This window comes from Selaginella moellendorffii, unplaced genomic scaffold, assembly GCF_000143415.4.
Source record: "Selaginella moellendorffii unplaced genomic scaffold, v1.0 SELMOscaffold_1, whole genome shotgun sequence".
NCBI classification, from domain to species: Eukaryota; Viridiplantae; Streptophyta; class Lycopodiopsida; order Selaginellales; family Selaginellaceae; genus Selaginella; species Selaginella moellendorffii.
In genome coordinates, this window is record NW_003314262.1 from 3,037,179 (window position 1) to 3,058,268 (window position 21,090).

General features: G+C 51.3%; 7 protein-coding genes across 13 annotated transcripts; 2 read left to right on the plus strand and 5 right to left on the minus strand.

Annotated features, from left to right (window-relative positions):
• Positions 1 to 93: 93 nt before the first annotated feature.
• On the plus strand, positions 94 to 3,536 carry LOC9630464 (clathrin interactor EPSIN 1). Of its 3 annotated transcripts, XM_024685389.1 has the most exons (15): positions 94 to 235; positions 300 to 415; positions 491 to 542; positions 607 to 686; positions 753 to 831; positions 905 to 988; positions 1,044 to 1,189; positions 1,240 to 1,506; positions 1,560 to 1,589; positions 1,643 to 1,732; positions 1,795 to 1,910; positions 1,977 to 2,107; positions 2,164 to 2,439; positions 2,530 to 3,049; positions 3,111 to 3,536. In XM_024685389.1, the coding sequence occupies exons 2-15, from the start codon at positions 375 to 377 to the stop codon at positions 3,464 to 3,466; spliced, it is 2,268 nt and encodes a 755-aa protein (XP_024541157.1). In that variant the 5' UTR covers positions 94 to 235; positions 300 to 374; the 3' UTR covers positions 3,467 to 3,536. The 3 variants fall into 3 exon arrangements, with proteins under 3 accessions (XP_024541157.1, XP_002961547.2, XP_024541149.1); XM_002961501.2 differs by having other exon boundaries at positions 2,164 to 3,049; XM_024685381.1 differs by having other exon boundaries at positions 1,563 to 1,589; positions 2,164 to 3,049.
• A 1,567-nt stretch (positions 3,537 to 5,103) lies between these two features.
• LOC9657854 (N-(5'-phosphoribosyl)anthranilate isomerase 1, chloroplastic) lies at positions 5,104 to 6,360 on the minus strand. The gene is made up of 3 exons (XM_002961977.2): positions 5,950 to 6,360; positions 5,719 to 5,888; positions 5,104 to 5,654 (listed from the first exon to the last, which is right to left on the minus strand). Exons 1-3 carry the CDS (start codon positions 6,325 to 6,327, stop codon positions 5,396 to 5,398), a joined length of 807 nt encoding a protein of 268 aa, XP_002962023.2. The 5' UTR covers positions 6,328 to 6,360; the 3' UTR covers positions 5,104 to 5,395.
• A 691-nt stretch (positions 6,361 to 7,051) lies between these two features.
• Positions 7,052 to 7,521, minus strand: LOC9630465 (glycine-rich RNA-binding protein RZ1B). The gene is made up of 2 exons (XM_024680446.1): positions 7,426 to 7,521; positions 7,052 to 7,363 (listed from the first exon to the last, which is right to left on the minus strand). The coding sequence occupies exons 1-2, from the start codon at positions 7,519 to 7,521 to the stop codon at positions 7,052 to 7,054; spliced, it is 408 nt and encodes a 135-aa protein (XP_024536214.1).
• A 2,036-nt stretch (positions 7,522 to 9,557) lies between these two features.
• On the minus strand, positions 9,558 to 13,664 carry LOC9657855 (transcription factor MYB3R-5). 4 transcript variants are annotated; one of them, XR_002993501.1, is made up of 13 exons: positions 13,249 to 13,655; positions 13,144 to 13,198; positions 13,008 to 13,065; positions 12,850 to 12,944; positions 12,554 to 12,786; positions 11,407 to 12,502; positions 11,199 to 11,347; positions 11,038 to 11,137; positions 10,719 to 10,982; positions 10,438 to 10,649; positions 10,224 to 10,314; positions 9,942 to 10,169; positions 9,558 to 9,869 (listed from the first exon to the last, which is right to left on the minus strand). XR_002993501.1 is itself a non-coding variant. In XM_024684765.1 (10 exons), the coding sequence occupies exons 1-10, from the start codon at positions 13,368 to 13,370 to the stop codon at positions 10,500 to 10,502; spliced, it is 2,319 nt and encodes a 772-aa protein (XP_024540533.1). In that variant the 5' UTR covers positions 13,371 to 13,655; the 3' UTR covers positions 10,381 to 10,499. The 4 variants fall into 4 exon arrangements, 3 of the variants coding, with proteins under 3 accessions (XP_024540533.1, XP_002962025.2, XP_024540539.1); XM_024684765.1 differs by lacking the exons at positions 9,558 to 9,869; positions 9,942 to 10,169; positions 10,224 to 10,314 and having other exon boundaries at positions 10,381 to 10,649; positions 10,719 to 10,979; XM_002961979.2 differs by lacking the exons at positions 9,558 to 9,869; positions 9,942 to 10,169; positions 10,224 to 10,314 and having other exon boundaries at positions 10,382 to 10,649.
• A 188-nt stretch (positions 13,665 to 13,852) lies between these two features.
• On the minus strand, positions 13,853 to 16,146 carry LOC9630467 (ubiquitin-like modifier-activating enzyme 5). Of its 2 annotated transcripts, XM_024682222.1 has the most exons (14): positions 15,956 to 16,144; positions 15,828 to 15,902; positions 15,660 to 15,773; positions 15,470 to 15,598; positions 15,347 to 15,415; positions 15,138 to 15,293; positions 15,045 to 15,081; positions 14,912 to 14,994; positions 14,789 to 14,863; positions 14,655 to 14,729; positions 14,510 to 14,596; positions 14,329 to 14,444; positions 14,182 to 14,246; positions 13,853 to 14,102 (listed from the first exon to the last, which is right to left on the minus strand). In XM_024682222.1, exons 1-14 carry the CDS (start codon positions 16,058 to 16,060, stop codon positions 13,954 to 13,956), a joined length of 1,335 nt encoding a protein of 444 aa, XP_024537990.1. In that variant the 5' UTR covers positions 16,061 to 16,144; the 3' UTR covers positions 13,853 to 13,953. The 2 variants fall into 2 exon arrangements, with proteins under 2 accessions (XP_024537990.1, XP_002962026.2); XM_002961980.2 differs by having other exon boundaries at positions 14,789 to 14,994; positions 15,956 to 16,146.
• LOC9630468 (microfibrillar-associated protein 1A) lies at positions 16,097 to 17,764 on the plus strand. The gene is made up of 2 exons (XM_002961503.2): positions 16,097 to 17,437; positions 17,498 to 17,764. The coding sequence occupies exons 1-2, from the start codon at positions 16,203 to 16,205 to the stop codon at positions 17,622 to 17,624; spliced, it is 1,362 nt and encodes a 453-aa protein (XP_002961549.1). The 5' UTR covers positions 16,097 to 16,202; the 3' UTR covers positions 17,625 to 17,764.
• Positions 17,613 to 20,780, minus strand: LOC9657856 (pentatricopeptide repeat-containing protein At3g22470, mitochondrial). The gene has a single exon (XM_002961981.2). It carries the CDS (start codon positions 20,688 to 20,690, stop codon positions 17,727 to 17,729), a length of 2,964 nt encoding a protein of 987 aa, XP_002962027.2. The 5' UTR covers positions 20,691 to 20,780; the 3' UTR covers positions 17,613 to 17,726.
• Between the last annotated feature and the right edge of the window lie 310 nt (positions 20,781 to 21,090).

The following is a 21,090-nucleotide window of genomic DNA, read 5'->3' on the forward strand; positions in this document are numbered from 1 at the left end:
ATCCGACGGCCCTGGGGGCGCCACGTGGGACTATGCAGTATACTAAGTTGGGCCACATCTCGCCGTTCTTTTAAACCAATGGACGACCAAAAGTGCTCCACGATAGGGGTTTCTCTTTACTGAATCTCCCTGTTCTACATTTTCGTGCGCGTGCGCTGATGCTCCTCCGAGAGGCGGCTCATCGTTTCCTCCGGATTTGCGCTGCTCGCGTGCGTCAATTCGCGATTTTTATGTGGTAAGCATTGCTGTCGGCGCCTCCGGTGATGGCATCTGAAGAGATTTCGCTGCGGCTGCCTCAGATCCGGCTGAATATCGCGACCTAGCGCGGAGATCCCAGATCCGGAGCTCCCGAGGGCCTGTTGGGTGTAGCGAAAATGGATTTGAAGAAGGCGCTGGATAAGACGGTCCGGAATATGTAAGTTTTGCTTGATTTTCTTCGAACAGTGGGGGGAATTCCTGGTGATGCCCAACATTTTTTTTGGTGTTGCAGGAAGAGAGAAGTGAACAAGAAGGTGCTTAAAGTTCCAGAAATCGAGAGAAAGGTAAAGGTCTTTTGGTTTTGGCTCTCGAGATCTTACATGTAGCGCTACATTTTTGTTTTCGAAGGTCTTAGAAGCGACTTGCAACGAGCCTTGGGGTCCTCATGGAACACTCATGGCTGATATCGCCCAAGCGACTCGGAATTTGTAATCGCGAAGATTGTTTTGCTTTTCACAGTGCTTGATCGCTTTTTGTGCTTTCCCTTCTTGCAGTAACGAGTATCAGATGATCATGACTATTTTATGGAAGCGTCTGAATGACCGAGGCAGGAACTGGCGTCATGTCTTGAAGGTAAGGTTTTTAAAGCATTTTTTTCCCCAATGCAAGCGAAGTTTTTTTGAACTTCTTGTTGTGTTTGTAACAGTCTCTGACGGTGATGGAGTTTCTTGTTGGTCATGGCGCTGAAAGATTCATAGATGAACTGCGGGAGCACACTTACCAAATCCAGGTTCGTAGCAGAACAAGCACAACTATTTCTAGTTCTTAGCCGCGTTGTTTTGCAGACTTTAGTCGATTTTCAATATGTGGACTCTAGTGGTAGGGACCAAGGACTTACTGTAAGGAGGAAAGCCCAGGCATTAGTTTCTCTTATAAACGACAAAGAAAAAATTCGTGAATTTCGTCAAAAAGCAGCTGCGAACAGAGACAAGTACGTAGATCACCCGTCAGTTGATTGTCACTCAATGCTTGCATATGCAGGTACCGTGGCGTATCTTCTGTTGGAGGGATTTATCGCTCGAGTTCTTACTCGAGCACTGGCGGTACTTATTCAGACCGTGACGACGATGATAGATATGGGGGTGGTCGCTATTCCGGAGATAGATACAGGGACGGGGATCGATATGACGACAGATACAGAGACGGAGACAGATACCGAGATGATGATCGCTATGGCCGAGACAGTGATCGTCCTTATTCCGACAAGTATGATGCCACTGATAGAGACCGTGGCTATGAGGATGCAAGGTATGCAACTTCAGTGCTTATAAGTCTTCCCATTCTGATTATGCAATTTGCAGAAGTAGTGGGAGCAAAGATGACGACGACTGGTATGTATGCAGTTGTCGTTATAATGCTTACTTATCCTCAATCGCGATTTCAGGAAATCCGAGAGAAAGCAGTCAAGAGGGAGGTCGAATCCCCCGAGCTATGAAGAGGTTTCTAGTCCGGCAAATGGATCTCAAAGCAAGGGGTATATACGTACTTAATGTATGCGTGCACCGGAGCTTACTTGCATATGTTGTATGTCAGCAGGAACGATACTGTTGCTCCTTTAGAGAGCCACGCTAAAAAAGAGGAAGAGTTACGAGAAGAAACCAAGACGGAAAGCTCTCCAGTTGATGAATTTGACCCACGAGGCTCCATACCCGGTATGTACTGCTCAACTTTGTGTTTCTTCTTTTTATTTTGTTGCCAGACTGATCACCTTTGTATAGGTTCTTCATCGGACCAAGATCTTTTTGGTCACGAGCCAAAACTGACATCGGCAGGAACTGCACCTCCGACATTTCTAAGTGCTGTCGAGGAGCTATTTGCTCCCACTAGTGCTCCCTTCGCGTTAAGCACCGTAAGTATGGGGACCGAATCGCAGCTCATGTTATAATCACGTGCTTTGGTGTTTAGGATCTTGACCCCTCGAATCCTTTCGGTACGCCAGAGTTTCACGCTAATGCTCCCGATGGCGCAACCAATGGTGTAGCGAATTCATTTGAAGACTCTCTAGCGTTGGCCCTTGTTCCACAGTCGCAGTACGAACAGGAATCTCAGCCTGAGTTGCCATCGCAATTGTCTTCTGACAATCCTTTCCAAGCGCAAAACAGTCAATCGCCGCCGCAGCAACTTCCACAGCAGCAGCAAGAGCAAAGCTTGCCTCAGCAACAATTCCATGCACAGCAACAGTTTCCTCCGCAGCAGTTGCAGCAGCAGCTTCCATCGCAGCAACAGTTTCCTCCGCAGCAGTTGCAGCAGCAGCTTCCTTCGCAGCAACAGTTTCCTCCGCAGCAGTTGCAGCAGCAGCTTCCGTCGCAGCAACAGTTTCCTCCACAGCAGCTACCATCGCAGCAGCAGTTCCCTCCTCAGCAGCTTCCACCCCAGGAACAGTTTCCTCCGCAGCAGCAAATGCCACCTTTCCGTCCACAGCAGCAACAACAGTTCCCCCCTCAGCAGCAGTTTCCCTTCCAGCAGCAGCAATTCCCTCAGCAACAACAACCGGCCTTCCAACAGCAGGCCCAGTCTTTCGTGCCACAGCCACCAACTTTCCGTCCACCGCAGTTTGCACAGACCGGTTTCCCGCAGCAGCAACAGGCGCAGTCGTTTCTTCAGCAGCAGCAGCAAACTCCAACTTATTCACAACCTTTTGCTCCACAGCAGCAGCAGCATCAACAGCAGAGTTCGGTCCCAGACACAACTCTGCACGCCAAGCCGAAGCAGCAGGAGCCTTTCCAGCCAAAGTCCGCGGTCTGGGCCGACACTCTCAGCTCGGGTCTCGTGAACCTCAACATAGGACCATGTACGTATGACATCTCTGCTTCTTTTTCCCCTCCAACTCACATTTGTTTCACTGTTTGCAGTAAAGAGCGATCCTCTCGCGGAGCTGGGGATCCACTTGACGGAATCCAAAGTCTCAGCTTCCAGAAGAGAAGAAAAGAAAACATCGTCCGTGCCAGCGACGAAAGGCCAGGCAATGGGGTCGGGCTCTGGTCTCGGGCTGGCTGGGGCTAGTATAATGCACAGGGCACCTCCGCCGCCACCACCCATCATGGGTGGACAAATGGGCATGGGCATGGGCATGGGCATGGGCATGGGCATGATGCCTCCACCGCCCATGGGAATGCATCCTGGCATGATGCCCATGGCGCCGCCCATGATGAATGGCATGGGCATGGGGATGTATCACCCATCGCAGCAGCAGGGAGGATTCAGGTAGAGAGAGTATACTGTGAATGGAGTGATTATTTTTTTGGATGATGTGAATAAAATAATTCTTGCAAATAAAACCTCTAGTAGTAACCACAACTAATTTCTTCACTTTTAAAACAATGCCTTTGTTTTGAAAAGTCGTGTATTTTCCTTAGAAAGTTATTTGCCGGTCACTAGAGGACGGCCAATTTGATCTCTCATGAGCCCAAGATTATTCCACACGTCAATTGTTTTGTATGTCCCCTTTGCTGTATAGGATGCTCAAGGTAACCCCTCTTTATTGTTGTTTTGCTTGATTCAAGGAGATTCCTATGCAAGTCTAGTTTCCCAGATTTGCGTCAATGAACCTTCCATGACAAACAGTCTTATCAGCAAAGTAATAATTAAGAAACCCTTGAACTTTGTCCTTTAAATTCAATTAACAATCCTCTTGTTTAGTTTAGAGCGAGAGGTGTGGACTGCCCAGCCAACTGATGCAAAGCATACCTTTGAGGGAGAACCACCCCCATTCAGACAGGTGAGCTATAGCATCATTACAAAAGCTTAAGCTATTTTGGCTGGTTAAAATCAACAGCTGATTGTATGAAGTGTAACAAAGCTCACAATCGGATAGATATTTTTTCGGAAGGCTGCTTATGCCTGAAATTTGATTTATTATATGTGGCTAGGATTAATTCATAGAGCACTCATGGGCGGCTTCCCTTGGAAGGATTCATCCAGTTTGGAGATATCACCAGCGCAAAGGTATATCGCACTTTCTGTTTTTACATTCTCTTCTTTTTCAATTATATCATGTATGACAATGGGCTATGGCCTCGTCACCTTTAGCAGCGAGACAGGCATGCGCAAGGCCATTGAGAAGATAGCCCTTGCCGGACACGGGCTACGAGCGCCACCCGCTAGAAGTGTTTGAAGCAAAACCAGGGAGGGCCTCTTGGAGCCGAGACTTGTGAGAGTGCGGGAGGTGTGGACTGCCCGGTCACAGCAAAAAGGATTGCAACACCATTCCTCCTACCGATCCAAAGCATGTCTTCGCGGGAGAGTTCAAGCGCGACCCATTCAGACCTGAGGTGAGTTAAAGTTCGTAATTTCTCCTGGAAGTTTGTAATCTCAAGGAAATGGAGTACACGCTCACCCGTGAGGACTGGCCCTGCGAGGCCCCGTCGCCTGTTTACAGCCAGAGATAATGCCGGCAGGTGGTGAGAACGTATTGGAAGATGAAGGTCCCTGTGGATCCAAAGCAACTCCAGGAGAGCGTTTTGAGAGCCTTCACTATCTTACCGCCTGAGGAGTACTTCCACAATGATGCGCCAAGATATGATGGCTCTTGCCGTGAGTTCCCTGGCCATGAGCGTAAGGGACTGGGACGTTTGTTCTCATAGATCGCGCTACTGAGTTGATTCTTTCACACCGAGCCCAAACACAAGATGCCTTCTCGTGCTCCAAGCGAAGACGTGTTACTGCCGGCACTTCTGGCCGTTTCACTTCTGGGCTGCTGCGTTCCACCAATGTCCATATCAACCAGGAGGATTGTCACAAACATGGATCCAGAACTGTAAACTGATTGCATGCTTTTCTGTGTTGTGGTGTTGCCAAAGTTGTGCCAACTTATAGTCTGGATACCTTGATATGAATGCATTCAAAGATCTCATAACAGTTGTAAGTTTCTCAAACATAGCTCAAAACGCGATCATGGCTGATCAAATAATGCAAATGCCTTTGAGCGCTTGCAACTCTACACAAGTCCAAAGGGTAACTGAAAACGCGTGATCTTTCCAAGCACCACCTCGATCCATCGAGACAATCGGCCGAAGCGAGCTGAAGGAACAACAACTCTCAAAGACAATCGTCTCACTCCAAGCCAAGTGTAGTATGGAATCTTCCCAAACACAAAATCCCTTCTCGCGGTAAATGCTCCAAGCGAAGTGGAACTTGTTCATAGCAGTAGAGCATTCTCTTCTTGCTGGCTCCTCCAGTTGTGGACGGCGCTCACGAAAGAGGCGATGCGATCCAAGTCCTTGGCAATCCCATCCGGCCCAGCAATCCCACTCGAAACGTCCACTCCACTCGGCCTCAGCAGCGAGATCGCCCTTCCCACATTCTCGGGCTTCAATCCTCCAGCCAAGAACCATCCTCTCTTCCCAACAAAGCCCAAGCCTGGCCGACTCAAGGATTCCCAATCGAAACTCTCGCCACTGTCAAGTCCCACAGAGAAAAAAAAGTTTGTTCTATCCAAAGAACACGCAAAAGATCGCATACCTTCCACCCTGAATGCTATCGATCAGTGTCCACTCCACGGGAGCCCCCGCCACAGGCTGTGGCGTTTGGATGGATCCATCCTTGCCGGCGTGAGCTACGTAGATCACTCGTAGCGATGACGAGGACGATGCGAGGCCATCGAGCGCTGCTCTAGCACCGGTTCCATGGAGCTGCCAGTGCCAATCTCATCATCCTGGAAGACTTCCCCAATTCCCTGGAGCACTGGCTTACCTGCGCGCAATCTAGCCCGGCCTCCCGGCACGAATCCGCGATCGTGTGCGCGTCCTCGTCCACGAAAACCCCCACCGGCACCGCGCCCTGCTCCCTAGCCGCGGCGGCGATCTCTCTCGCGAGGGAGATCGACACGGATCGCTTGGATCGCGGCCAGAGAATCATCCCAATGTAGCTCGCCCCGGCCGCCGCCGCGCGACTGGCATCCCCGGGTGTGGTGATCCCACACATTTTCACAACTGGAACGTAGTCGCGAGGAGGAGAAGATTCGCAGCACCGGATTGACAACCTAGACGCCGAGAAGCCCTTCCTGTCTGACGATCTCCTGGCTAGAGGATGGATGCCAGGAGCCGACAAGCTGCCTAGCAGCACTGCCATAGCTCAAGAACCCTAAACTTCAAATGCGATCGAATCAGGCGATTGCCCTAGAAAGTTCGTTGGGAATTTAGGGTTCTTGGTAAGTCACCATTCGTTTTCTCCCAAGGGAGAAAAAAAGAGAGAGAAGCTTTTTAGTTCTTTAGCTAGAGTGTTAGAAGGATTGCGAGGTTTTATAAGATCCTCGCCTTCTAGATAGGTACCAAGAGGCCATCACTGAATCATCCAGAGTCGTTCCTTCTTCTAAGCCCGTACCTCAGATCGATGTTGATACTTCGGTGGACAAAAACCAAAATGGGCCGAGAAAGAAATAACCACTGCCACTGCTACTGCTTTCGTTGCAACCGTGGTGCACGGTGCTGCGAAAAAGACGAGAAGAGCAGTGATCTCTAAATTTTGTGAACCCTTTATTTACTAGAAAACAAACGTCGGCCTGATAATCCTGGGGACCGGACGCAAAGAGCCATCAGCTCTGTCCATAGGATCGTGGAAGAACTCCCAGGGGCCATAGCGATCAAAGGCTTCCAAAACGCTCTCCTGGAGCCGATTTGGATCCACAGCGACCGTCATGTTCCAATACGTTCTCCTCACCTGCCGCCATTCTCTGTGGGTGTAATCAGGCGCCGGGGGCTCCCATGGCCAGTCCTCACGGGTGAGCGTGTACCGCATAACCTTGCACACACACAAGGAGGAGAGATGACAAACTTTCACGGAGAAATTGCAAGCTTTAACGCACCTCGGGTCTGAATGGGTGGGGCTTGAGCTCTCCCGCAAAGACATGCTTTGGATCGGTAGGGGGAATGGAGTTGCAATCCTTTTTGCAGTGGCCGGGCAGTCCACACCTCTCGCACTCTCGCGTGTCCCAGCTCCAAGAGTCCCTCCCTGGCATTGCTTCAAACACGTCTAGCGGGTGGCGCTCGTAGCCCGTGTCCGGCAAGGGCTTGCCGTTCATCTTCTCAATGGCCTTGCGCATGCCTCTCTCGCTCCTAAAGGTGACGAGGCCATAGCCCATTGGGAAGTTTTTCTCGTCACGCATGATCTAATTAATTGAGAAAAGAAGAGAATTTCAGAACAAAAAGGGCATTGAATCTTGTGATTTACCTTGGCGCTGGTGATATCTCCAAACCGGATGAATCCATCCAGGTCTCGTTGATCGGCATACCAGGGCAAGCCGCCCCAAGTGAAGCCGCCACCCATAACCCTAGCCACTGATCAACACAATTATGATTAACTTTTACATACTTATTTGTGGTAATGAGAATAATGTTACCTTTATTTGTATGGTCCTGCCCTAAATTTCAAATGCGAAGCTTTGCCCTAGAAAAAAGGAAAATTCGTTGGAAATTTAGGGTTCTTGGTCCATGGAAGGCGGGGGTGGAGCTGGCGATGCCGCCTTGCGGCTCTTCCGCGTGAGCGTGGATGTGCGAAGCTTCAAGGCGGGCGTGCGCCTGCCAATGCGCGCCGTGAATGCGTTCGTCAAGGTGGTGCTACCACCGGAGATCGTCAAGCTGGCCCTCGAGTCGGCCAATCCGGGGGGCAATGCGGCCAAGCTTACGGCGCCGCTGAGGAGCCATCCTCCTGTTCTCGTGGAGCGATGCAGCGAAGTCACCATTCCAAATGGGTGAGTCTCCTCTTCCTCGTAGGAAGAAAAGAAGAGAGATCTCTTCCCCGAGAGAAAAGAGAGAGAGAGAGAAACGCTTTTCCTTTAGCTCTTTGTTGTTTGTTTGAGTGTTAGAAGGATTGCGAGCTTTTATAATGATACACTTCTCTACAGATGATAATCTGGTGCTGCCAAACTGGTTTTCAGCTACGTTGCTCTGGAGCTGCCGGTTTCTGTGCTTGGCTTGGCTGCGACGCTGGCACAAGATCCTCATCTTCTAGCGGAAGTCTACCATCGCGATAGGTACCAAGAAAACAAATTCCTTTTTGGTTTCAAGCTCTTTGTTCTTCCACAGGTATGCAGCGGACAGCGTGATAGGAATTGCTCGAATCTCCATGGCTCCGCTGATGCACGACCCACGACTCGATGGCTACGTGACTGTGAGGAACGAGAAACAAGTAAGTTGAGTTGCATCCAGTTTTTGATCGCACTAATTGTAAGACAGGTCACGACTGGTTCCATCAGGCTCGTGCTCGCGACCGAGGAACTAGGACCCGTCCGTGGATCACAACACAAGCGCGTGGAAGGCAAGGAGCCATCACTGAATCATCCGTGTCCGGGGCTGGAAGAGTCGTTCCTTCTTCTCAAGAACAACATCAGCCAGTACCTCGGATCAAAGGCGGTGGCTGTGCAAACCGATACTTCGGCGGCCGAAGGAGCTTCCAAAAAGAATGGGCAGAGGAATGCCGAGAAAGAAAAGACCACTGCCACTGCTGCTGCTTCGACTGCTCCTGCCGTGCAGCACGAGAAGGCATCGGTTTCGTTCCAACCGGTTAGCAAAGACGTGGTGCACGGTGCTGCCAAAGACGAGAAGAGCGATGATCTCCGGGAGCACGTCGAGTACGAGCTGGCATGGGAGTTTGAGATGTGGCGGCGGTCGGAAGAAGCGAGATGGCGCGCGGAGCTCAAGGAGAAGGAAGTCGCGACGATCAAGGCCCTGGAAGAGGAGTCCAAGAGGAAACAAAAGGACCAAGCTGCTGCCTTGGACAAGGTTAGACTTGAGCTCGCTAATCTGGAAGCAAAGCTAAGGTAAGGAAGACAAAAGAACTATTGAGACTAGCTTTACTTCGTAGCGCCCTGAGAGTCCTTCTTCTTTTGTTCCAGGACGAAGCTACTAGCTGTGGAGAAACGAGATAGAACGCTGGTTCATGCCGAAGAAGAAGCGGCTTTGAGAAAGGAAGCCTTGCAACGAGAATGCGCACAACGAGTAGCAGATGTCGAGGTTTTCTCGCTTTCTTTCTTTTCACTTTTGCCAATGCTCAAATCTTTTGCTTGTGCGTTTCAGAATGTTGCCAAGAGAATGCAAGCCGACTACCAGCAACGAATCGAGATGGAGCACGGCAAGTTTGTGATGCTCCAGCAGCAATACGCTGCCGTGGAGCAGCGCCTGGCAAGCACAAGCGCGACGCTGGCCGCGGTGGAAAAGGAGTTTGCGGCCTACAAATCCGCACAGAGGCTATCCTCCGAGGCCGACCTCGCAGCCCAGATCCTAGTCCTCAAGCACCAGTGCCATGAACTGGAAAAGAAAGCTGACGCAGCCGAAAAGACCCGAGACGAGTACAAAGCACAGGTATCAAGAAAGTTCCGCCACCTTTTCTCTTTCCTTTTGACTCAATAGAGGGAGGAATTTGCTCACAGGTGATACGGCTGGCCAAAGAACTCGCAAACATGCGCAAGCGCTCGCAAGAGCCACCGCCCCCGCGGCCTAGCAGCGGCAGTCGGGACACGACGGCTCTCACGGCAATGCTCCAGGAACATCTTCGCGCAGCTAGCCAAGACAAGCTCGAGCTCAAGCAGCTGAAAGAACAAGTAGAGCGCCTCCAGCAACAGGAGCAAACGGCTCTCACGGCCGCCGCAGCTGCCGCCGCTGCTGCTGCCACCGCTGCTGTATCACGACGCCAAGTAAATACCGAGGCATTGAGCAAAGAGGCCACTGCCAATGCCAAAGAGAGCGAACCTGACGAAAGCAAGCACGAGACCAAGGAGCACAAGGAAGCTGTGATCCCGGCAACCAGTCATCCAGTAGCTGCCGAGCCCGAGCAACGCAATCCAGTGCCTCAAAAGCCTCCACTGCCGCCGCCGCCACCACCACCACCAAAAGGAGAGCTTTACGAGAGACTAGCAGCGATGGAGCACATAGTTGCTCCTTCGTTTGACGATAGCGAGCCCTTCCTATCACAGATAACTGCATTCCAGAGGTCTGAGATAGTGAGGCTCACCAAGCAGAAGGCCGACTTACTGCAAACGGGAGTCTACACCGTCCACGACAGGATAATCCGGGGCCTCGACGAGGAGATTAGAAGGCTCCGGTCGATTGACACCGCGGGGCTCTGCTCGCGGTAACAAACCGTGCGTCATTAGCGAGAAAAGAGAGAGTGAGTAAACACAGATAGAAAGTCACGCTTAAAAACCAGTATGAGCGCTGCTACATTTACACAAAAATGGGTACATACCTTTCCTCGAGAGGAAACAGAGAACCTGGAAGCTGAGAGATTTAGAGGTATATGATGATAAATTACCGGTACTCTTTCAAGAGATACATGGACGGACTGAATGGATCCAGCAGCCCCGCCGCAGCAGCTTGGCCCGTGTCGTCGGCTGCCAGTGGTCCGCGGAGCAAGTTCGTCAGGTCCATGTTTGGCGAGCAAATCTCCGCTTGGAAAGGCTGCAAGGCAGATTACTACTTAAGCCAAGTTGGGAAAGAGATGTAGAGAGAAGGACGAGCAAAACTTACGAGGAGCCAACTTAGTAACGATCCCGAGGTGCCCCCTGCGTTGTCATCCGACTCTGTCATGTTCTCCTTGGAGTCGTGAGAGAAAATGTTTTCATCCATTCGCATCTTACGAAGTGGAATGGGGGTGACCGCGCTTTCAGAGGACGGTACCTTGGCCAGCACCTCCTCAGCTTCCGAGTAAGCTGTGGCGGCATGCTCGCTCAGGTGCATCATAATGCCCAGCGCGTCGTCTCCTCCACCATCCATTGGTAAATTCATCCCCTGCTAGAAAGAACGTTAGCGAGACTCTCTAAATCCTTGCAAGAAAATCTTTGCACACCTGAAGAAGTGAAGGCGAGCCATCCTTTCCCAAGGAGAGGAACGAATCAAGCCTCCACGGAGACTTCGAAAGTGGTGACAAACCGCTGAAGAAACGATCACTGCACGCATTCCGGTTAAAACTGTACCAAAGAAAGAAAGAAAGAAAGAAACATGACTTGCCATTTATTAGCGGAGTTCAGTGTGCTCTGACCCAAGACGCCAAGCCGGCTAGGAGTTTTGATCGTCAGCTTTGCTTTTCCCTTCGCTTTATGGGGTGGCGGTGATTCTCCAGGATCCAACAGAAGAGGCCGATCAGAGGACGATGTTTGCTGCTGACAAAATGTCATAAAAACAATACAAACAGGGCAGTAAGAGGAGAGTAGAATACCTGGACTTGTTGCTTCTCGCTTGAGGTATCACCACCATCGCCAAGTCTTCCCCTCTTCGACTTAACCTCTCCTTCTCCACGAGCAGATTCCTCGGAGTCGCCTTTACTGCACTCTGCGTTGATATCAGCGGTGCATGCCTGGAAGTGCTGCCTGAGTCTTCGAAATTCGTCCACTCCAATATCATTTGCCTCTGATATTGAAGACAACTTTGAAGAAACGTTGTAAGGAGGAGACAGTAAAACCGCGTTGCCTTCCGCTTTGCTGGCCGCATTCCCAGCATTATCCGTCAGCCTTGGCTCTGCAAACTTGGCTCCGTCACCACCACCAGCCTGCGAAGGACTCAAGAGCTGCCTCGGTCTCTTTCGCAATATAGAAGGCGTTCCTCCAAAACTCTTTGCAGCAGACCTCAGCTTTTCTTGGGGACTGGTGAAGCTGGATGGAGAGTACGTGAACGGTGTTGTACAATTCACGAACGGCATTATCATCTGTCTCACCCCGAGAGGACTGTATTCTTCATGCGCACTGCTGAGGTCATAGTTCATAAAAGGCAAGTCCGAGCTGGCCAGGCGAGGCGGTTCGTAGAAAAGAAGATCCTGTTCGGTATTTTCTTGTGAGGCATCTGCTTTGGTAGTCCCTTCCCCGGCACTTTCTTCGAGCTTCATCTCGTTCAGCGATGAGAAAACCGGTTCAAAGTGCTCAACCATATTCTGATCCTGTCCATATGCCGCTGCAGATGGTTCTGTCGCAGTCGAAACGTCGAGCGAGTTGGACTGAGCTAGATCTTCCGTTGTAGGCTGACTGGCTGCGTCCATGGAGCACTCTCCCGACAAATAATACGCAGGATACAATCCCGAAGGTGGCTGAGAAATCGGTCCGGGTTCCGTAGACGCAATCCTTTTCTGTCGAAGCGATGGATCAAAGCCGGGAGCCAGAGGAATTTTGGGATGCGGAGGCCTTGGGACCGCTTGTGCCTGCTTAGCCTCCATTTGAAGTTGATAGTCTGCGAGGGCTTTCGAAATCGGGTCATTTGCAAGTGCTGGATCAACCTTCTTCTTCATGGTACTGTTCCAGTGATTCTTGATGGAATTGTCCGTCCTGTAAATGCGGAAGTCAGGCCGATTATTCAACAGAAGCAGGAGTACCTACCTTCCGGGTAAAAACTTCGCTATCTCGGCCCATTTGTTTCCGTAGCGTTGGTGTGCATAAATTAGAGCAAGATCTTCCTGTTGAGTCCAAGCATCCCTTTTGATATTAGGATTAAGATGGTTGTGCCATCTCTCTCGACACTGCTTTCCGATCCGTCCAGGCAAGTTTTGCGCAATGACTGACCATTTCTTAGCACCATACTTGTTCACCAGCTCAATTATCCTATCATCCTCCTACAAAGAACCAAAAATGAGCAAACTTCACGGCCAGTATCAACTAGTTGTTGTTCTTCTCACCTCTTTCGTCCACGGACCCTTCACAAGGTCGGGGTTTAAAACCTTTTGCCACCGATGCAAGCACTGCACATCGGTACGATTTTTGAAAAACGCGGCTGGAAACAAACCAAAGACGCCGTTGAGCACAGAATTGAAAGCATCAGATCGACACAACATACCAATCTTTTTCCAATTCTTCGACTTGAAACATTGCACAGCTCGTCTCAGAACATCATCCTGGAAGAAGAAATAAAATTAGATTAAAACACAAAAGTCCTGGAAGAACCAAACGGTACTAATGGATAATTCAATCACCTCGTCAGCGGTCCAGCCTCCTTTGGAAGATCTCCTCGTTGGCCCGCCAATTCGCCTGGACAGAATCCCAAAATCAAGCCAATTCACGAGAAATCCAAGCCATACCCCTGCACCGGAGGCAATTGATTCGTCGCATCGTCGTCCGTGTCCGCTCCAGAGGAACAAATGGAGGAGTGGGGCGGATCATCAGTCGTGCTGTTGCTGCCTTTGACCTTGCTCGATGCCATCTATCTGCTACTGCTCCTAATTGCGATTTCTACCATACCTGTTGGAAATCTATGCCCCGGCTCAAGTAAGCTGCAAAGATCTATGCTGGAAATCGAAATCCAAGGCCCCGGGACACCCGCGCCAAGGCCCTAGCCGCAATCTCAGCTCCCAGCAGGCGCTACAAACCCTAGAACCTCCATGGCGCCCCATGCTCGCTACCAAACGAAACCCTAGCTCCTTAGCTCGCGTCCATACCTGGCGGATCTAACGGTGGAGATTCGAAAGATTGAGGGACGGACGGTGGATCCGAGTGCCCACAGAACGGTATTTGCTTGATGGGAAGGGCGGTGACGGGCAGCGACGGGCGGCTTTCCAAAGGCCTTTGACGGGCAGTGGCAATTTTGGCAACGGTTACCTGCCGGCCGGGATTAATGGCCGGAAAGCCCAAACGCACGCGTGACCGCTTTGCCGGCGTGCCGGGAAGTGCGACCGGCGACACATATTCGCCTGGGTTAAATTTTCAAATTTTACTCCTGTCGCCTTTCAAATTTTGGAACGTTGGGGGGGTTTGGTTAGGCCAAAGGCATCGCATTTAAGCTAAAGCTAATCCGAGTTTAGAGCCTGGAGCTGCCGCTCTAACTCTTCTAGATCGTTATCTTGAGCTGCGGCTCCACCAACAAATGCCTCATCAAGTTTGCGAAACGCATCGTCCGCGTCTGGGAGCTCTCGCAGAAATCCCTCGGGAAGAATCTCTGCACACATCGCCAAAGTATGAGATTTCCCTTGCAAGATCTCTGGAGGAGAAAAGGAATGAGAAAACGAAGAACTTACGCGAATTCGGCGTCGTTTGAGCATCCAAAAACACGTCTTTGTCGTCGTCGTCGTCGTCCATTACGCTGCGATGAAACCAAACAGGAGGAGTAAACCCGAGAGCGCAAAACCAAACAACGAAGAAGAAACGAGAAGAAGAAAACTTACGTGATGTTCCACTCGTTGTCCTCGTGAAGGGGTGCAACATCCTGTACGGCTCGATCCGCCTCGGCTTTGGCTCTCGCAAGAGCGTCTCTCTCGGGCTTCTTTTTCACGTATTCATGCTGTACAGAAAATTCAACACATCTCTCGATCGGTCGACTTTGCTTTCCTCGTAATTAATGCCTACCTGACGCTCCACACAGGCAGCATTTGTGCACTGGGTATTGGGCTTCATTTCCATCGTTGGAAAGAAATCCTTGAGTGCGCTATAGCCCTGATATACGCAGCTCTTTAAGAACTGGATAGCGAAGAGAAGTAAATGATCCACTTACCAGGTATCTCGACACTTGTCCAAACTCCAACAGATATTTGAGCGTACTTTGGACCAGTAAACCCGCAACAATTCCCTGCAAAACATTCCAAAGGGTCAAGACGGAGACGAATGAAACCGTAACCGCAATAACACCATCGTGGTTGGCAAGGAAGCAGCACAGACTCCCTCACGTTTAAGCGTTCGCTCATCAATTCCAGATGCGACCACCTGAAGCCACGCATGAATGCAAGGAATAGAAAATCTGGAGAGTCTTACCAGCGGGGGTGCACAAGCAAAACAGGCTGTTTCGCCAGGAATCAAAAGCTGTATATGACCAGAGACAGCATCCTCAGAAACTCCTGTTCCAAAAATTATGTGGCTCCACCTTGAAAAGATGTATTAGCTTTACCTGACTCTATCCAAGTTTGCCCAAGCTCGTTGCAGGCCTAGCACAAGGAAACATTAGAAAAGCTTCAACACAAAACAAAGAAAAAAGCTTTACCTGATTTACTACCATACGTGCTTCGTAGTTGTCCACACAACTAAGAACGAGATCAACTCCACTCGGAGAAGCACTCGATTTCTCCTTGAAAGGTCGTGCAAGACTCTCCATAAAGCTCCCGAATCCTTCCACTGTCGTAATGTTGAGCTTATACCCCTGCAGCAGGCTGGAGAGCTTTGGTCATTTGGTCATTACCAGAAAAGCTTTACCTCCAAAACAACATCCGGATTGATGCTGGTCAAGGTTTGCACGGCAGCATCCGTTTTCGATAGGCCTGCCTAAAACGAAGAACACAGAAGAGGAACTCAGAAGATCACTCACAACGACAGTACTTGCTCAGGACGGAAGAAAAGACGATTCATGTTGGCGAGTTCCACAGTGTCGTAGTCATAGAGAAGGAGGCGGCCTATTCCACATCTAGTGAGCATCTCCGCTGCAACACTTCCAACTCCTCCAACACCCTGAGAAAAAAATAAAGAGAAGAGTTTGACAAGCTCAAGAACAAGGAAAGATAATGCTCACCACAATCGCTACTGAAAATTCCCGAATTTTCTCATAGTTATTCACTATTCCCATGCGTTTGAGAGCCATCAACCTGCTGTAAGGATTACTTCCCACGACCTCGGCACTCATGTTCTAACCAAAGAAAGAATCACGCGACAATAAACGCAAAGAAAAAGAATTTCACACCTGAATTTTCTGTCGAGCAGGCAGATCTGGATCTCTCTGCGACAAAACATCCAATTTCTCCACATTCTTCTTGAGCTACACGAACAAAAACGCTCTAATCTCTTTCTAGATCAAAAACACATACGAACCTGATTGATCGATTCGCGGAGTAGATCCGAGGACGCTGCCGCGGGATCGGCGAGAAGATCGTCAGCAGCATCGATGAGCGCCTTGAGCTTGCTGCCAGACGCCATGACAAAGAGAAAAGGGGGAGAGGTTTACAATTAGGGTTAGGGTTCCTGGCGCTTGGAATGGGCTCCGCGATCATCAGGTACTCGCCTAGATCTTAGCACAGGAATTCTCGAGCTTGGGAGGGATTTCGATCGAGCAAGAACGATGTCAGTCTCGGCGGGAGTGACAGACGTCGCCATAGCCGTGAGGGAAAAGCTGCGAGGGAAGATCGGCCAGACCAAGGTCCAGCGCTACTGGCCGGGCAAGAAGCCAGAATGGGCGGCCGAGGAGGAGGAGGAGGAAGAAGAGGAGGAGAATTTCGAGAAGAAGAAGAAGAAGCCGGAGCCAGAGAAATCGAAAGCTCCGGTGGACGAGAAGGAGGTTGCTGCCGCTAGACCCGCTGCGAGGGTGGAGGATGATCCTCGGCTCCGGCGGCTGGCCGAGAGCCGGAGGAACCGCGATGAGGCGGTGGCGAGGCACAGGGAGATCCGGCAGGCGGAGATCGTGTCCACCCGCCAGGAAGAGAAGTCGGGCGCCAGAGATGCTGGAGCGGAGGAGGTGGAGGACGAGGAGGCGGTGGAGGAGCGGCGGAAGAAGAACAGGGAAAGGATTCTACAGAAGCAAAAGGAGGAGGAGGAGGCCGCCGCTGCCGCCACGGAGGAGGATGAAGAGGATGGAGAAGAGGAAGAAGACGAGGAAGACGAGGAGGAGGAAGAGACCGACTCGGAGGACGAGCTGGGAGGGATGCCGATGATGAAGCCAACTTTCGTGAAGAAGTCCGACCGGGAGACCATCGCGGAACGCGAGCGGCTCGAGGCGGAGGAGATTGCAATGATGGAGGATTGGAAGAAGAAGCTGGAGCTGCGGAAGATCGAGTCCAAGCACCTCCTGGTGGAAGAGATCCGGAAGGAGGAAGAGCGCGAGAAGAACAAGGTGACGGACACGAATGGTGACGAAGTTAACACCGACGACGAGACCAACGGGCAAGAAGAGTACGAGGCCTGGAAGGCGAGAGAGATCGCGCGGATAAAGCGAGAGAGGGACGAGAAGGAGAACGCCAACAAGGAGAAGGAGGAGATCGAGAGGCTGAGGAAGATGAGCGAGGAAGAACGCAAGGAGTACGATCGGAAGAACCCAAAGGAGGCCCCGGCTCCGAAGAAGAAGTGGAAGTACATGCAAAAGTACTATCACAAGGGAGTGTTCTTCATGTCCGACGACAAGGATCCGGCTGTTCCTGGAGGGAACGACATTTACAAGCGGGACTACTCGGAGCCGACTGGAGAGGACAAGCTCAACAAGAGCATACTCCCGAAAGTGATGCAAGTCAAGAACTTTGGCCGCAGTGGGCGAGTGAAGTGGACGGATCTCGTGAACGAGGACACGACGCGATGGGACACGCCGTGAGTTTGTTCTTCCCTCGCCTTTGATTCGTTCTAATCGAAGTTTTTCCGGCCTTTCAGGTGGAGCTCCAATGACAAGTTTCGTGCGCAGTACAACAACAAGATGGCCGGGATGAACAAGCCGATCGAGAAGCCTCGGGGCACCAAGAAGATGAAGAGGAGCATCGAGGAGATGTACAAAGTTTGACGAGCAATCGTTTCAAGGGCCGAGCGAGCGAGCGAAAGAGCGCTCTCACAGGTTTGAGATGATGGAGCTATCAGGGTCCGAGTTGATGGTTTCCAGGATCTCTCATACACCGAAAGGAAGCCACCGACGTTTCGGCCTTGACAACTTAGAGTCGAGTGAAGAGCCTGTGTGTGTTTCATCGTCATCAGTAGAACGTAAGAGTTCCTCCTCTTCATCCTTTGTCTCGGGGCATGGAGTTTGAGAGTTCTCGCTTTGACCCCCCTCTGTATCAGTTTCTATAAAACTTCGATCCACCGAGAGGCTTTCCTCAGCTTTTTCACTCTCTTTTCCAGGAGATTCGTCATCATTCCTTCCAAAACTTTGGTGGCTTTCGTTGTCCCCATCATGAAAGTCATTCTGTAAGAGTTTTTCATCATCGCCCACAGCTTGCTCGTCCTGTTCCTTTCTCAAGTCGCCGTCCAGGTCGTCACAGTCTCTTGCAGAGCTTTGATCCGGCATGAGACTTCCATCATGGCTACCAGCTTGTTCATCTTGTTCCTCCCTCTCTGGACTGTCACCATTCCTCGGGCCTGGACTTTCAACAGCGTTTCCAGCTTCTTGCTTGCTGCTGCTGCTGCTTCCATCTTCCTGGACCAACTTTAGCAGCTTGCCAGACTCGTCCGACTTGCGAAGTCCGTCCAAGATCGCTGTGAAAGTAGCAGCATGAGGAGGAGAGCCGCCAGCAGCCATCTCCTGTAAAAGCTCCTGGGCCTTCTCAGTCTTCCCGGACCTCACCAGGCCATCAAACAGCGAAGCGGATGTGACGGCAGTGGGAACGTTGCCTCTGGAGATCATGTCCTCGAACAGCTTAAGCGCCGCGTCCACTTTCAAAGCCTTGCAAAAGCCGTGGATGAGAGCGTCGTAGATCATGACGCTTCCAACAAGCTCGCCCCGAGCAAGCATGCCCTCGAACCTGTGGAACGCCTCGTCGACGTTCCCGGCATGGCACAGCGCCTGGACGAGTGCCGTGTACGTAGCAACCGTCGGCTTCTGGCCTTTGCCGATCATCTCGTCGAAGAACTTGCAAGCGTCTTCCAGTTTCTTCCCCTTGATCAGCCCGTTGATGATGCAGCAATAGGCAGCAGCGTCCGGAGCACCACCCTGGCGGACCATCTCTTGGAACAAGCTCACTGCTCGATCGACTTGGCCTTGATAGCACAAGCCCGTGCATAGAGCAGTGTAAGCCACTACGTCGGCGTTCCAACCCCGGCTAGACGCCTCCTCGAGCATCTTCACAGCTCTGTCAACTTCGCCAATCTTGCACAGGCCGATGCAAAGCGGGGTGTAAGTCACGGCGTCTGGCAAGTAGCCAACCATCTCGAGGTCGTGGAGCAAAGCGAATGCCCGCTCCACTCGGTTCTCTCGGCTCCTGCACAGCCCGTTGATCAGGATGTTGTAAGTCGTTGCGTCGGGCTTGCATCCTTCCGACACCATTCTCTGGAAAATCCTGCAAGCTTCGTCGAGCCGGCCGGTCTTACACAACCCGACGATGATGCTGCAGCACAGGCCGGGATCCAAGTTTTCTGCTGCGGCTTTGCTCTGCTCGAATAGATCGTCGAGTGTATTCTCAACGCTGCCACCATCGCACAGTCCCTTCACAAGTGACGAGTAGAGCTGTAAGTTTGGAGAGCTGGAGCATTTGTCAAGCTCGTCCAAGAGCTGGGCAGCCTCGTCGAGCCTCCCGAGCTTGCAGAAGCCATCGAGAAGGCAAATGTACGTCACAGAATCTGGAAAACATCCATGAGCTATCATCCCTTTCATAATCCTGAAAGCATTGGCCACTCTCCCGATCTTGCTGAGGCCCTGGATGATCGTCGTGTAAGTCACCACGTTTGGCTTGCACCCGCCTCGCATCATCTCCTCAAAGCTCTTTGCAGCTTGCTCAAAGTTTCCCGACTTGCACAGCCCGTCTATCATAACCGTGTGGGTGATCACGTCTGGACGGTACCCGGCCTCCACCATTTCGTCAAAGAGAGAGCAAGCCTCTTTCATTCTTCCCGACTTTGCAAATCCGTGGATGAGAGACGTGTAGATGACTGAATTCGGCCGAAAACCACTAGCTGCCATCACTCGGAACAGCTCCTCGGCCCGTTCCAAGGTTCCTGCCTTGCAAAGACTGTTCACCAGAATCCCATACGTGACTTCTGTTGGAACACAAGCTTTCGCGAGCATATTGTCGAGAACCTTGAGAGCTTCTTGTGCATGGCCAGCTTTGGCGAGCCCGTCGATCATTGTGTTGTAAGCAATAGCGTCGGGAGGGAAGCCACACTTCTCCATCTGTCCGAAAACCTCTCGAGCTTCCTTCACTCTTTTCGCTTTGAGCAGCGTTCTCACCATCGCGGTGTGAAGTGCCCGATCCGGAGGAACGAATCCCATTGCCATCATCTCGTGAAAAACCTCGAAAGCCTTCTCGTCCATCCCAGCCTTGCACAGGCAATCCACAAGGATGAGAAACGTATGCAAGTCGGGCTTACACCTCTTCCTCTTCATGATCTCGAAGCACGTCACAGCGTCGTCGGCCCGGCGCGTCCTGGCGAAGCTCCGGATCAAGATGTTGAAGGAGAAAGTGTTGGGCGCGATCCCGGCCTTGAGCATCTCCTCGTGGATCGCGTAGCACTGCGAGTAGTTCTTCTCGGCCACCAGGAGATTCATGAGGCAATTGTAAGTGAAGACATCGTGCTGGAATCCCGCCTGTTCTCCAGCCCATCGGAAGAAACTGATAGCCGTCCCAGTGACCTTGAGCGATCGCAGCACCGCTGCGACGTGGGATCCAAGCACCTGGCCGTGGACGGGGCCGAGCACGTTGCGGATATTATGGACCGACCAGGAGCTGCCGTCGAGCCTCACGTCCTTGATCGTCTCCACAATCGAGGTCACCAGATCAGCGCGACGCACGAAATCGGGCGTGAGGTGCTCGCGCTCTGGCTTACCGCTGGGGAAGCTCCTGGCGGTGTAGTGGCGGACAATCGCTCGTCCTCCTCCTCGATCAAGCAGCAGCAGCCATAGCTCGCGCTGCCGCAAAGACATAAAAACCTAACCCTTGGTGCTCATAGCTCGAATGTATCAGTCCGCGCTCTCCCTGCTAGAATGTAGCCCTCTCCGCAGAAAGGTATAAAGAAGCATATTCCTGTCCTAAACCCTAAACCCTATGAACAAATATCTTTTTAAGAATATGCCAGGCAAAAGAAAAGAAGCATAAATATTGTTAAGAATTTTTTTTATATTCCTACAATTTCCAATCTGCCTAGAACCAGAATGCAATGAGGCTTTAGATGCATTTGGCCTCACGAGACAGACTTGCATTTGAAAGATCTTGTGTAGACATTTCGAAAGAGAATCAACATGGGCAGATAGCAAATTTTCTATTGCCACAACTTAGCCTTTGAGGATTTCCCAGCTCCGAGAGAATGACTCCATAGCCACAATG

What these genes read in the sequence shown, in the direction of transcription:
- LOC9657855 (XM_002961979.2), bottom strand. Translation starts at nt 13,370, where the DNA reads ATGGCATCGAGCAAGGTCAAAGGCAGCAACAGCACGACTGATGATCCG. An exon ending in CAATTGCCTCCGGTGCAGGG is followed by an intron (nt 13,199 to 13,248) that starts GTATGGCTTGGA and finishes GATTCTGTCCAG; the next exon opens with GCGAATTGGCGGGCCAACGA. An exon ending in GCTCGCCTTCACTTCTTCAG is followed by an intron (nt 10,983 to 11,037) that starts GTGTGCAAAGAT and finishes CGTTCTTTCTAG; the next exon opens with CAGGGGATGAATTTACCAAT.
- LOC9630465 (XM_024680446.1), bottom strand. Translation starts at nt 7,521, where the DNA reads ATGGGTGGCGGCTTCACTTGGGGCGGCTTGCCCTGGTATGCCGATCAA. An exon ending in GAGATATCACCAGCGCCAAG is followed by an intron (nt 7,364 to 7,425) that starts GTAAATCACAAG and finishes TCAATTAATTAG; the next exon opens with ATCATGCGTGACGAGAAAAA.
- LOC9630467 (XM_002961980.2), bottom strand. Translation starts at nt 16,060, where the DNA reads ATGGCGTCTGGCAGCAAGCTCAAGGCGCTCATCGATGCTGCTGACGAT. An exon ending in AATTTTCAGTAGCGATTGTG is followed by an intron (nt 15,599 to 15,659) that starts GTGAGCATTATC and finishes TTTTTTTCTCAG; the next exon opens with GGTGTTGGAGGAGTTGGAAG. An exon ending in ATCCGGATGTTGTTTTGGAG is followed by an intron (nt 15,294 to 15,346) that starts GTAAAGCTTTTC and finishes AGCCTGCTGCAG; the next exon opens with GGGTATAAGCTCAACATTAC.
- LOC9630468 (XM_002961503.2), top strand. Translation starts at nt 16,203, where the DNA reads ATGTCAGTCTCGGCGGGAGTGACAGACGTCGCCATAGCCGTGAGGGAA. An exon ending in ACGACGCGATGGGACACGCC is followed by an intron (nt 17,438 to 17,497) that starts GTGAGTTTGTTC and finishes CCGGCCTTTCAG; the next exon opens with GTGGAGCTCCAATGACAAGT.
- LOC9630464 (XM_002961501.2), top strand. Translation starts at nt 375, where the DNA reads ATGGATTTGAAGAAGGCGCTGGATAAGACGGTCCGGAATAT. An exon ending in AGCAAAGATGACGACGACTG is followed by an intron (nt 1,590 to 1,642) that starts GTATGTATGCAG and finishes TCGCGATTTCAG; the next exon opens with GAAATCCGAGAGAAAGCAGT. An exon ending in GAACCTCAACATAGGACCAT is followed by an intron (nt 3,050 to 3,110) that starts GTACGTATGACA and finishes CACTGTTTGCAG; the next exon opens with TAAAGAGCGATCCTCTCGCG.
- LOC9657856 (XM_002961981.2), bottom strand. Translation starts at nt 20,690, where the DNA reads ATGTCTTTGCGGCAGCGCGAGCTATGGCTGCTGCTGCTTGATCGAGGA.
- LOC9657854 (XM_002961977.2), bottom strand. Translation starts at nt 6,327, where the DNA reads ATGGCAGTGCTGCTAGGCAGCTTGTCGGCTCCTGGCATCCATCCTCTA. An exon ending in CCGGGCTAGATTGCGCGCAG is followed by an intron (nt 5,889 to 5,949) that starts GTAAGCCAGTGC and finishes TGGCACTGGCAG; the next exon opens with CTCCATGGAACCGGTGCTAG. An exon ending in GATAGCATTCAGGGTGGAAG is followed by an intron (nt 5,655 to 5,718) that starts GTATGCGATCTT and finishes GGGACTTGACAG; the next exon opens with TGGCGAGAGTTTCGATTGGG.